At 46.6% G+C, this 13775-nt stretch overlaps 1 protein-coding gene across 1 annotated transcript in view; it reads right to left on the reverse strand.

The window, feature by feature from the left end:
* itgbl1 (integrin, beta-like 1) overlaps nucleotides 1–13775 on the reverse strand; it is a 218816-nt gene that overhangs the window by 98291 nt on the left and 106750 nt on the right. The window contains exon 3 of the mRNA XM_078221548.1: nucleotides 6493–6639. Within this exon, the coding sequence (XP_078077674.1) occupies nucleotides 6493–6639 (147 nt within the window). The remainder of the gene's footprint in view (nucleotides 1–6492; nucleotides 6640–13775) is intronic.

The raw sequence follows: 13775 nt of genomic DNA on the forward strand, positions 1-13775 counted from the left end.
TCGAATGACAAAATGGGAGAAATCTCATCTATTATAACTGCAGAAACTCAGAGCATTAAAAGACGTAAATCCTAAGGTTGCAATTTCATTTGTGGGACCATAAAACAAGCAGAAGATCATAATGCGCCCACAATAATAATCCGTTTAATATCTCTCACAGCAATTAACAAATCACAGCACAGATATAAATGTCAAAATAATCATCAATCTTACCGTGGATGCACTATCAACTGAAAACATTTGAACAATTGAGAATAAACCACAATATGGCAACAAGACAGAGAATCAACATGGAATCCGAGAACTCCCACAATGCAGGAGGAGGCCATTCGGCCCATTGAGTCTGCACCAACTCCCCAACAGTGCATTTTACCCAGGCTCATTCCCCCTCCTGCCCTATCCCCATGAACCCACACATTTATCATGGTTAATCCAGCTAACCTGCACATCTTTGAACACTAGGGCAATTTACCATGGCCAATCCATCTAACCTGCACAGCTTTTGACACTAAGGGGCAATTTAGCATGGCCAAATTAGCAGGGGGAGGGGATAGCCTAGTGGTATTATCAAGAGACTATTAATCCAGGAACTCAGCTAATGCTCCGGGAATCCGGATTCGGATCCAGTGGGATTGGGCTGCCAACTCCCCGTTAGTGGGTAGCTGTTGTGAACCACTCCTGGTGGGGGGGTAGAGGCTAGCAGACCCAGATACTTCAGTCCCGGGCATGCTAATGAGAGTTAAATTGCAATTTTAATATCTAAACCAGCTCCATTCCGATTTCCGGGACAGAGCTGATGATGCTAGAAATCGTGGACTCAGAGACTAGTGCCAACCTGGTCCCCTGGCACTGCCCAATGGCCACACCAGTTGGCAGAATTTGAATTCAAAAAATATCTGGAATTAAGCAACTACTGATGACCATGAAACCATTGTCAATTGTCGGAAAAACCCATCTGGTTCACTAATGTCCTCGAGGGAAGGAAATCTGCTGTCCTTACCTGGTCTGGCCTGTGTGTGACTCCAGAGCCACAGCAATGTGGTTGACTCGCAACTGCCCTCGGGCAACTAGGGATGGGCAATAAATGCTGGCCAGCCAGCGACGCCCATGTCCCACAAATTAATAAATAAAATCTAACCTAACCTGCACATCTTTGGACTGTGGGAGGAAACCGGAGCACCCGGAGGAACCCACGCAGACACAGGGAGAACGTGCAGACTCCACACAGACAGTGACCCGAGCCAGGAATCGAACCCGGGTCGTGGCACTGTGAAGCAGCAGTGCCAACCACTGTGCCACCTGTGCCACACATATAGAGCCAGGCCATTCAGCCCCAATGGTCTATGCTGGCATTTAAGCACCTCATCTCATCCTATTGACACTGCTTGTAACAGATTAAAATGCGCACATTTTCTTGACATGGGGAGACAGTTTCCCGGTATGTGCAAAGAATCAGAATGTATATCATTGAACTTTGCATTAATGGCCTTTGAAATGTGCTGGAAGAAGTCACATAACTCACAGAAGAGTGCAGGGATAGAGCATGAATATTAAACTTGCAGCAAAAGGCACAGATGCTAAGGAAGGTGGCAACTGTTAAAGATATTAGGTTTATAAAAAGCACCGACACAACAATTTGACAAGAATGGTATCAGGGGATGAAAGCATTCAATGGTGTGGAGAGGCTGGTGTAATTAGGGCAATAATGTCCTCAAAATTCCTTTGAATGAGCTGCCCCTTCGTATGCTCTGCAAATCCCCCCCCCCCCCCCCCCTCCGCCCACACCCCCCACCCCGCCCCCGCAGTTATTTTAAATCTGCGTCCTTCTGCCAATGGAATAGTTTTCCCTTTTTTTAAATTAACTTACAGGATGTGGGTTTCGCTGGCTTGACCAGCAGTTATAGCCCATCTCTAATTGCCCTTGAACTGAGTGCCTTACTGGGCCATATCAGAGGGTGTTTAAGAGTCAACCACATTGCTGTGAGTATGGAGTCACATGTAGGCCAGACCGGGTAAGGACGGCAGATTTCCTTCCCTAAAGGGACAGAGGGATTTTTATGACAACCGAAAATGCTTTCTTGGCCATCATTTGAATTTTAATTCCAGATGTTTTATTGAATTTAAATTCCACCATCTGCCGTGCCGGGATTCGAACCCGGGTCTTTACCCTTATCAAAACTCATTCATACTTTTGAACAACTCAGTTAAATCTCCCCTTAAATTTCAATAAGGAGAACAAGCTCAGCTGGAGGAACAATTCTTGATTTTTAATATGTCGTGAAGAAATTCTGTAAAAACCTGAGATTAATGACCTTTAACAAGGGAACGCATGGGGCCAGGAGATATCAGCGGAGGCCGTTTAGTGGACTCCCCGCTGGGCACCATGGCCTCCACTAGTCTCTGAGTCCAGGATTCCTGGCATCATCAGCTCTGTGCCGGAAATCGGAATGGAGCTGGTTTAGATATTAAAATCGCAATTTAAATCTCATTAGCACGCCCGGGACTGAAGTATCTGGATCTGCTAGCCTCTACCCCCCCACCAGGAGTGGTTCACAACAGCTACCCACTAATGGGGAGTTGGCAGCCCAATCCCACTGGAGTGAAGGGAGGCCATGGAGGCCCCCGAGGAGGTCAGGGGTAAGGAGTGGGGTGCCTGGGGCATTGCCAACCTGACAGTGCCAGCCTGGTCCCCTGGCACTGCCCAATGGGCAAAGTGGCAATGCCCAAGGGGACCAGGCAGTGCCAAGGGGTGGGCCTAATGGAGGGGTGGGCCCTATGGGGGGCGGTCGTTGGGGTTGGGGGAATCCCGCTGCCACTCTGCAGTTGGGATGGGATCAATGGCAGAGTTAGGGAAGGGGCTGATCGGGGTTGGCCATGGGGTGGGGGCTGTCGGGAGGCTGGGACTGGCGGGGAAGGGGGGGACATCAGGAGATGTCTGGGAGGCCAGTGATCGAGTGGTCGGAGGGTGGGGGGGGGGGGGGGGGGGGTCACACAGCCAGTGCTGGAGAGTGTGGGGCTGGTCAGCGATTGGGCTGAGGGGGGCCATGGTAATGTGCTGATCCCCGCCATGACAGATTGGCCCCTGTGCAATGGCCCTCTCAGTGCTATGCTGCTGGCCTGTCCAGTGGGAATAGGCCCTGCCCCTGGATTTTCAGTGTGGATCTCCCTGAGGCTCTCTTAAAGAGTGGGAGATTCATTTTAAAAAACTCACAGAAAAAACCAGCTGGAGTTTCTCCCATTTTTATATGAATTCAACATTGAGAATTATTTTGGAAGAATCCCGGCCAAGATCTTTAATAAGCAGGAATTAAATTGTTTTCTCTCACCTGTCAATAAATTCTATTTTGAAATGATAATACTCACATCCATCTGAAATACAAATTAATCAGCGCTCGGTTCTTTACACCAGTTTGTGCTCAAGTCTTTTGCTAAATTTAGCCAAGATTTCTTTTACTCGTGGGACACGGGCGTCGCTGGCTGGGCCAGCATTTATTGCTCATCCCTAGTTGCCGTTGGAGGGCATTTGAGAGTCAATCACATTGCTGTGGCTCTGGAGTCACATGTAGGCCAGACTAGATTTCCTACCCTAAAGGGGATTAGTGAAACAGATGGGATTTTCCAACAATGGTTTCATGGTCATCAATAGATTTTTAACTCCAGGTTTTTTTTTATATTGAATTCAAATTCCACCATCTGCCGTGGCGGGATTCGAACCCGGGTCCCCAGAACATTAGCTGAGTTTCTGGATTTATAGACCAGCGGTAATACCACTAGGCCATCACCTTCCACACGATGTACAAAGATGCAAAGTTTGAATACCTGGATTCATATGCAGGAAATTCAGGCACTTGGTTCGAATTTAGGATTTAAATTAATTATTGGGACCAGCAGTAATTAATTTTGCAAATCCAGACTCCCTGATGGAGTTACATGGTGAGTGTGTGGTCTGAATGGAAGCAGGATATTTAGCATCATACATTACTCGCTGGGCCTGGCTAAAGAATCTCATCTGCTTCTGCAATTACAAACTGAAAATGCTGGAAATACTCAGCTGTTCTGGTAGCCCCTGGAGGCACAGAAACAGAGTTAGCGTCTCGGGTCGATAACCTTCGTCAAAAACTGGGAAAAGTTAGAGTTGTAGCAGGTTTTGAGCAAGTGTCCTGGGGGGGGTGGTTTGGAGGAATAAAAGGGAAGGCCTGTGATAGGGTGAAAGAGAGACGAGATTAAACAACGTTATTGAACAAGCTTTTAGATTTTGCTCTGTGTTACCAGCTAGCAATCGTCACGGTTCAGCTAATGTGCTCATGTTAATTATCATCCACAGTTTTCTTACACAGATACTCTTTGGCTGGTTGTGATTATTAGCTCTTGCGAAGTGAATAGTAATTTTCACAACTGCTTGATCTGTTCGAACAGATCATTACGCAAGGACGGCTAGAATAGGGTTACTGAAACATTTCCAAACTTACCTGTCAGGGGAGAGTCAATGATCAGACAGATAGATCTCCCAGGCTGGGGTAGAGTCAGTGATCAGACAGATAGATCTCTCAGGCTGGGGTAGAGTCAGTGATCAGACAGATAGATCCCCCAGGCTGGGGTAGAGTCAATGATCAGACAGATAGATCTCCCAGGCTGGGGTAGAGTCAGTGATCAGACAGATAGATCTCTCAGGCTGGGGTAGAGTCAGTGATCAGACAGGTAGATCCCACAGGCTGGGGTAGAGTCAGTGATCAGACAGATAGATCTCTCAGGCTGGGGTAGAGTCAGTGATCAGACAGATAGATCTCTCAGGCTGGGGTAGAGTCAGTGATCAGACAGATAGATCCCCCAGGCTGGGTAGAGTCAGTGATGAGACAGATAGATCTCTCAGGCTGGGGTAGAGTCAGTGATCAGGATAGCCGATGAGGTTTGACGGAGGCACCACCTGATGTCATTTTTCAAGGCCATCTAAGCCTTTTGCCTTGGATGGTGCGTCAGATAAAGCTCAGGATCGGGTGCAACGCCTCCTCTTGTCGGTTAATATAGGCTGTCCGTATTGTGAACCCAGATTAATAGTCACTCCTTTATTTTATGTGATAGCGTTGTGAGGCTAACCAGTGGTTACAATGAGTAAGCTGTTCTATAACAACAAGGATATGATTAACAAGGAGTGATGGGGGAATGACAGGAATAGAATGACAGGAAGCAAGAGAGACACTTGCAGCAACTGTGCACAGCACACGACTGTGTACAGCACGCGACTGTGTACAGCACGCGACTGTGTACAGCACGCGACTGTGTACAGCATGCGACTGTGTACAGCATGCGACTGTGTACAGCATGCGACTGTGCACAACATGCAACTGTGTACAGCACGCAACTGTGTACAGCACGCCACTCTGCACAGTACGCGACTGTGTACAGCATGCAACTGTGTACAGCATGCGACTGTGTACAACATGCAACTGTGTACAGCATGCAACTGTACAGCGCATGACTGTGTACAGCATGCGACTGTGTACAGCACGCAACTGTGTACAGCACGCGACTGTGCACAGCACGCGACTGTGCACAGCACGCAACTGTGTACAGCATGCAACTGTACAGCGCATGACTGTGTACAGCATGCGACTGTGTACAACATGCAACTGTGTACAGCATGCAACTGTGTACAGCACGCGACTGTGTACAGCATGCAACTGTGCACAGCACGCGACTGTGTACAGCATGCAACTGAGTACAGCACGCAACTGTGTACAGCACGCAACTGTGTACAGCACGCGACTGTGTACAACATGCAACTGTGTACAGCATGCGACTATGTACAACATGCAACTGTGTACAGCATGCAACTGTGTACCGCACGCAACTGTGTACAGCACGCAACTGTGTACAGCACGCGACTGTGTACAACACGCAACTGTGTACAGCACGCAACTGTGTACAGCACGCAACTGTGTACAGCATGCAACTGTGTCCAGCATGCAACTGTGTCCAGCACGCGACTGTGCACAGCATGCAATTGTGTACAGCACACAAAACAGCTGAAACATTACTCGTGTATTTGCCTGTAGATTTGTTCATGGTGAGTAGGAGGATATACTGTATCTGACGTGACGGGAAGCTTGTGACGGACAGTAACTGTGACTAGAAGCAAGAGTGACAGGAGGCAAGTATGACAGGAATTAAGTGTGACAGCAGACAAGTGTGACAGGAAGCACGTGTGACAGGAATTAAGTGTGACAGCAGACAAGTGTGACAGGAAGCACGTGTGACTAAGTGAGTGTGACACAGCAAGTGCTTAGCAGTTTTAAATATAGCTGCTTGAGGCAAAATCATTAAAATAGCCGCTCATGTGGAAGACACACACTTTTGTATTTGCAAACGAAGGGGAATCACTGCTTCTCAGGAAGTATCAATTTTAATGGTATCTAATTTTTCTTTGCATATTTCACATTATTGAAAAGCACATTCAAAGTTTGATTCAAATATGGAATAATGGAAAGTTCTCACCTGCATTAGAACATATCAGACCCTCTGAACTGCGACACATTTCATTGCTTTTCTTCCTGGGAATGTTGCATGTCTTGGGATAATGACAAGCATTCCCAGACCAGCCGCGGACACAGACACATTTCCCACAACTGCATTTCCCATGACCTGGTTGGAACAATAGAGACACAAATGGGTGAGACTTTCCCCAGTGATTGAAGTCAATTCAAATGAAGAGTTCACAAAGTGTTTCAAACAGTTTATAAATAGTTAGCATCATGTTGCACGACCTTGGAGATATGTTATGAGATATTAGCATAGAAATGATTAACGTGTTTCTCTGAAATTCCTTCCTCTGCTTAAAAATAAACAGACTTCACATCTCCGCTAAAACAAAGAGAAACATTTAAAACTAATGGCATCATTCCCTCAAAATTATACGGTGGCACAGTGGTTAGCACTGCCCCCCACATCGCCAGGAACCTGGATTCAATTCCGGCCTCAGGTGACTGTTTGTGCGGCGTCTGCACATTCTCCCCGTATCTGCGTGGGTTTCCTCCGCGTGCTCCGGTTTCCTCCCACAGTCGAAATGGGAGATAGACTTTCTCCAGTGCTGGTTAGGCGCATTGGCCATGCTACATTCTCCCTCAGTGTACCCGAACAGGCACCGGAGTGTGGCGTCTCAGGGATTCTCACAGTAACTTCATTGCAGTGTTAATGTAAGCCTATTTGTGATGAATAAACTTAAACAATTATGGGGTCGCTGGGTCAAATTCCTGGAACTCCCTCCCTAACAGCACTGTGGGTACTGCAGCGGTTCAAGAAGGCAGCTCAGCATCACCTTCTCAGGGGGCAATTAGGGATGGGTAATAAATGGCAGCCAGCCAGCAACACACACATCCCCTGAAAGAATTGGAAAAAAACAAAGGCTCGAACTCTCCGGCCGTCCGCACCAGTGGGATATTCCGGTGCTGCCGACGGCGCACTTCCATTGCAGGTTCCCGGGAGAGAGGGGGACATTCGATGGGAAACCCTGTTGACAATGATGGGACCAGAAGACCCCACTGCCAGCCAATGACGGATGGCCTTTGCTGCCCCGAAGCACATGGAAAATCCACAAAGACTGACCCAGCAGTATTCATTCAGACACATCTGCAGCATTCTAACATGTTCTGGGAATATTGGAACAAGGAGGCCATTCAGCCCCTTGAGCCTGTTCAAACATCCAATTAGATCAGGGCTGATCTGTACCTTACCTCCATCAACCTGCCTTGGTTCCATGAACGTTAATCCCCTTACCCAATGAAAACCTACAATTCTGATGAAGTCGCAAACCTGAGATATTGGTCAGAATCCCAGTCCATCACACAAACCAGCCTCCCATCCATTGACTCTGTTTACACTTCCCACTGTCTTGGGGAAGCAGCCAGCATAATTAAGGACCCCACGCACCCCGGACATTCTCTCTTCTACCTTCTTCCTTTGGGAAAAATGTACAAGAGAGAATGTCCGGGTTTTGTGAGGTCCTTGATTATGCTGGCTGCTTTGTCGAGGCAGCGGGAAGTGTAGACAGAGTCATTGGATGGGAAACTGGTTTGCATGATGGAGTGGGCTACATTTGGGCTACAAGGAACCTTTTGTAGTTCCTTGTGGTCTTGGGCAGAGCAGGAGCCATACCAAGCTGTGATACAACCAGAAAAAATGCTTCCTATGGTGCATCAGTAAAGGTTGGTGAGAGTCATAGCTGACATGCCAAATTTCCTTCGTCTTCTGAGAAAGTAGAGGCGTTGGTGAGCTTTCTTAACTGTACCGTCAGCATGGAGCAACCAGGACAGGTTGTCAGTGATCTGGTCACCTAAAAACTTGAAACCAGAAGTTCCCGCCACCAGGCAGGTGAGTTGCACAGAATGTCCCATTTACTCTGTTTTTCCATTCAGGCTGCCAGACCTGCTGAGTATTTCGGCATTTCCTGTTCATATTAAAAATTAATTGATATCAGTTTTGACATTGTCAATTGATCCTCCACCAGCCTCAGCAACCTTTTTTTGAGGGACAGTGTTCCAGATTTCCACTCCTCTTTGTGTGAGGAAATGCTTCCTGACATCACCCCCTGAACCTGGCTGGAACTCTCCTCCCCCCTTGTTCCCCCCGTCCATCCACTAGATGAAACAGTTTCTCAATCTCGACCCTATCAATTCCTTCAATCATCTCCGGCGTTAGCTCACTCCTTAGCCTTCCATGCTCAAGGAAGTACAAACTTAGCCTGTTGGTCTATGGGGTCTATGTAAGTCTATCTAACCCTTTTTGACCCTGTAGCGTCCTGATCAGTCAGTGCTGCACCCCTCCCAAGGTCAATACGCCCTTCCTGGGCTGCGGGGCCCAAAACTGAACACAGATTGGAGTTTGACAAAAACCTAATGTAACTGATGGAAGTCCCAAAACGTCGGCCTATTTTAGACGCTGATTGAGTGGGTGAGTGGACTCAACAATCTCTCTATTTCCATTCCAATTGACATTGGTTTGAGTGACATAATGAATTGAACTCTGCATATTTGACCAAGGCCCCAAGTCCAATTACAGCGTTCCTTCTTCCATCACAAAATGTTCGAGTAATGATTCCCAAATAATGAAGAGATTCAGAAGTCAATTTTTCACAAAAGCAATATTTGATGGACCATTAAGTCAGATAATGAAGATCAGTGATTATGATGCAAAATCCTTACACAGGTCCATCATTAGGAAAGGTAATAGAATAATAGACTACAACGGTTTAAAAATGAACACATTGCATAATAACTTGTTAAAATATATATATTCAATTGTGTAAGAAACAATACTTTTCACTGTATACTAATGCATGTAGCAATAATAAATCAAGTCAAATGCATCAAGTCAGCTGGATTTTATGCAAACTAGTGCGTGATGCAATTAACAACCTGGAGACTCAATAAGCAAATAACTAATCATGGCCGCTTCCGTGGAAGGTACAAACCTGAGGAACCTTCTGGAATGATGCCAGATATGTCAGAACCTGAGCATTCAAGAAAGTGAAATAAACAAGAGGGAATTACAAATGCTAAAACTGGAAAATAACAACAGAAAATGCTGGAAATGCGTCACGAGTTTGCCAAAAGTCAGGATGAGAAAGCGAGGTCAAAACGTTTGAGAAGAAAGCCTCCCTTGGATCAGAGATTCAGCCTGTAGCACTACCTTATCTTTCACTTTCACATTAGTCGATTCTTTTCCTCGGCGACTCAGAAAAAAACAAAATAAATTGCCATCTTATTATTTTGTGTGTTTCTGAAGCACCATTCATGACCAAACCAATGAGTCTTACAACCAGTCGCTGGTCTAATGTGGGGAATAGCAGCTACCAGTTTCTGCACAGCAAGATCCCACAAACAAGAAATTATAACCTGATTTGATTTGATTTATTATTGTCACATGTATTAACATACAGTGAAAAGTATTGTTTCTTGCTCACGATACAGACAAAACATACCGTTCATAGAGAAGGAAATAGAAACATAGAAACACAGAAACATAGAAAACTACAGCACAAAACAGGCCCTTTGGCCCCACAAGTTGTGCCGAACATATCCCTACCTTTTAGGCCTACCAATAACCCTCCATCCTATTAAGTCCCATGTACTCATCCAGGAGTCTCTTAAAAGACCCTATTGAGTTTGCCTCCACCACCACTGACGGCAGCCGATTTCACTCGCCCACCACCCTCTGTGTGAAAAACTTCCCCCTAACATCTCCCCTGTACCTACCCCCCAGCACCTTAAACCTGTGTCCTCTCGTAGCAGCTATTTCCACCCTGGGAAAAAGCCTCTAAGAGTCTACCCGATCTATGCCTCTCAACATCTTATACACCTCTATTAGGTCTCCTCTCATCCTTCGTCTCTCCAAGGAGAAAAGACCGAGCTCCCTCAGCCTATCCTCATAAGGCATGCCACTCAATCCAGGCAACATCCTTGTAAATCTCCTCTGCACCCTTTCAATCTTTTCCACATCCTTCCTGTAATGAGGCGACCAGAACTGAGCACAGTACTCCAAGTGGGGTCTGACGAGGGTCTTATATAGCTGCAAATGAGAGAGTGCAGAATGTAGTGTTACAGTCATAGCTAGGGTGTAGAGAAAGATCAACTTAATGCAAGGTAAGTCCATTCAAAAGTCTGACAGCAGCAGGGAAGAAGCTGTTCTTGAGTCGGTTGGTACATGACCTCAGACTTTTGTATCTTTTTCCCGAAGGAAGAAGGTGGAACAGAGAATGTCCGGGGTGCGTGGGGTCCTTAATTATGCTGGCTGCTTTGCCGAGGCAGCGGGAAGTGTAGACAGAGTCAATGGATGGGAGGCTGGTTTGCGTGATGGATTGGGCTACATTCACGACATTTTGTAGTTCCTGTTTTTTAGTGATGTGAGTTGAGGGATAAATGTTGGCCCCGGAATATCGGGGAGAACCCATCTGCTGTTAAAGAACAAAGAACAAAGAAAATTACAGCACAGGAACAGGCCCTTCGGCCCTCCAAGCCTGCACCGACCATGCTGCCCGACTGAACTAAAACCCCTACCCTTCCGGGGACCATATCCCTCTATTCCCATCCTATTCATGTATTTGTCCAGACGCCCCTCAAAAGTCACAATCGTATCTGCTTCCACTACCTCCCCCGGCAGCGAGTTCCAGGCACCCACCACCCTCTGTGTAAAAACTTGCCTCATACATCTCCTATAAACCTTGCCCCTCGCACCTTAAACCTATGCCCCCCAGTAATTGACTCTTCCATCCTGGGAAAAAGCTTCTGACTATCCACTCTGTCCATGCCCCTCATAATCTTGTAGACTTCTATCAGGTTGTCCCTCAACCTCCATTGTTCCAGTGAGAACAAACCAACTTTCTCTAACCTCTCCTCTTAGCTAGTGCCCTCATTGTTATGTTCTTCAAAATAGTGCCAAGAGATTTCTTTACATCCACCAGAGAGATGATAGACAGCTTCGTCTGAAAGATAGATCCTCTGACATGCACCAGAGCTTTCACCCTGGATTTTATTCTGAAGTCTCTACTCACTGAGCCACAGCTGACTCCTGCGATGTGATGATTTGCTGATTTACAGTAATTACAGTTTTAATACCAGAAATATAAAAATAAATGACATCACCGCTAATGTGCAACAATGCTTAATCTAGCCTATCCCTTTAATACCACAAAAACAAATTGCTCAGGTTAATAAAGGGTTACTTCCCATTAAAATAATGGATTACCTCTTGTTTTGACTATTCAAATGCAGTCCAGGCCCTCCTCCCAAATCCTGCCCTCTGTAAATTTGAGGTCATCCAAGTAACCACTGTTCTTGTCCTAATTTACACCTAACACCTTCTCTCATCACCCCTGTGCTCACTGGTGTACATTGGCTCCCAGTCAAGCGATGACTCAATTTTAAAATCCTTATCCTTGTTTTCAATGGCCTCGCGCTTCCCTATTTATCCAGTTGCCTCCAATCCCATAATCCTCCAAAACCTCCACACTCCTTCAATTCTGGGTTCTTAGGCATCACTGATTTGGACCTTTGGACTTTAATCAGGCAATTGAGGTGGGCCTGTTAGAATATGATTATGATTGTATATATGTTACTCTCGTTGCTGTTGGGGTTAGGGTTGTTGGGCGTTTAAGGGCCAAATTGATGGGCCAATCAGGGAGCCCCTTGCTCCATATTTAACCAGGCGTGTCAGTTCCTCTGGGACTCCGGGTGTAGGCTGTGATATTGTCAGACTTGTAAATAAAGGGATTTTGGTGAAGAGACTCCGAGGACTTATTACAGATTGCTTCACCATTGGTGTCCATGCCTTCAGCTGCCTGGGCCTGAAGTTCTGGAATTCCCTCCCCAAACCTCTCTGCCTCCCTTTCTTCCTTTGAGTTGCTCCTTAAAGCCTGCCCCTTTAACAAAGATTTCAGCCATCTGCTCAGATTGCCTGTGTAATATATTCACACACACTTCTTCCCCCTCAGGGAGAAAGTGGGGAAATGCTCATCAGAATTCTACCGCCCCATTGCCACGGAATCAGAGCAGGCAAGGGGTGGACAACGGAAAAGTCTGTTGACTTCAGGTGGGAATTTCCGGTCTCGCTCCAACAAGGCCATAAAATCCCATCCCGTGGATTAACAGGTTGATGCGCGATTGATTCACACGGGAGGCTAGAACGTACCCGGGAATAAAGGCTTTTATTCACTACAAATAGGAGCACACTACTCAACATTATTATCCCAGACTAAAGACTGCTAGGAAGTAGCAGTGACCTTTATACTCCTGTAAGAAGGCGGAGTCCTGGGCGGAGCCAAACCGAGTGTACCACATAAACAGTAATAACAGGTGGAACACCCAACAACCCTAACCCCAACAGCAACGAGAGTAACATATATACAAGTACCCATAGTGGGAACCATCTATGGTTCACCACACAGGTTAATTATCAAATAATTGAAATTATGGTAGGAGTCTCCGGCCGCATGCACCCCAGACCAGAAATTCCCACCCAAACTCAACTGACCTTTGAACGGTCCGCTAAATTTTCTGTCTCGCCTGCGGTGATTCCCGCGGCGGGCAAGACGGGAGAATTTTGGCCCATGTCATGAATATTTCTCTGACCAACAAGCCATGGTGTGGCACTTGATCCTGAAGCTTCAAGCTCAGAGGCAAGGGTGCTACTTACTGCACCTCAAAACTGCCCTCACGAACCGCTGCTGTCCATGTGGTGTAGGTGCACCCAGTAAGAACTTTAACAACACCAGGTTAAAGTCCAACAGGTTTATTTGGTAGCAAAAGCCACACAAGCTTTCGGAGCTCCAAGCCCCTTCTTCAAGTGAGTGGGAATTCTGTTCACATCTGCCCTGTTTGTAAACAGAATTCCCACTCACCTGAAGAAGGGGCTTGGAGCTCCGAAAGCTTGTGTGGCTTTTGCTACCAAATAAACCTGTTGGACTTTAACCTGGTGTTGTTAAACTTCTTACTGTGTTTACCCCAGTCCAACGCCGGCATCTCCACATCGTGTAGGTGCACCCACAGTGCTGTTAGAGAGAGAGTTCCAGAATTTTGACCCAGTGACTGCAAACGAACAGAAATATATTTCCAAGTCGGGATGGTGAATGGCTTGGAGGGAAACTCCAGGTGGTCGTGGTCCCAGGTATCTGCTGCCCTTGTCCTTCTAGATGGGAGTGGTCATGGGCTTGGAAGGTGCTGTTGAAGGAGTCTTGGTGAGTTGCTGTGATACATTTTGTCGATGGTACACACTGTTACTACTGCATG

Source organism: Mustelus asterias, chromosome 10, assembly GCF_964213995.1.
Source record: "Mustelus asterias chromosome 10, sMusAst1.hap1.1, whole genome shotgun sequence".
Taxonomy (NCBI): Eukaryota; Metazoa; Chordata; class Chondrichthyes; order Carcharhiniformes; family Triakidae; genus Mustelus; species Mustelus asterias.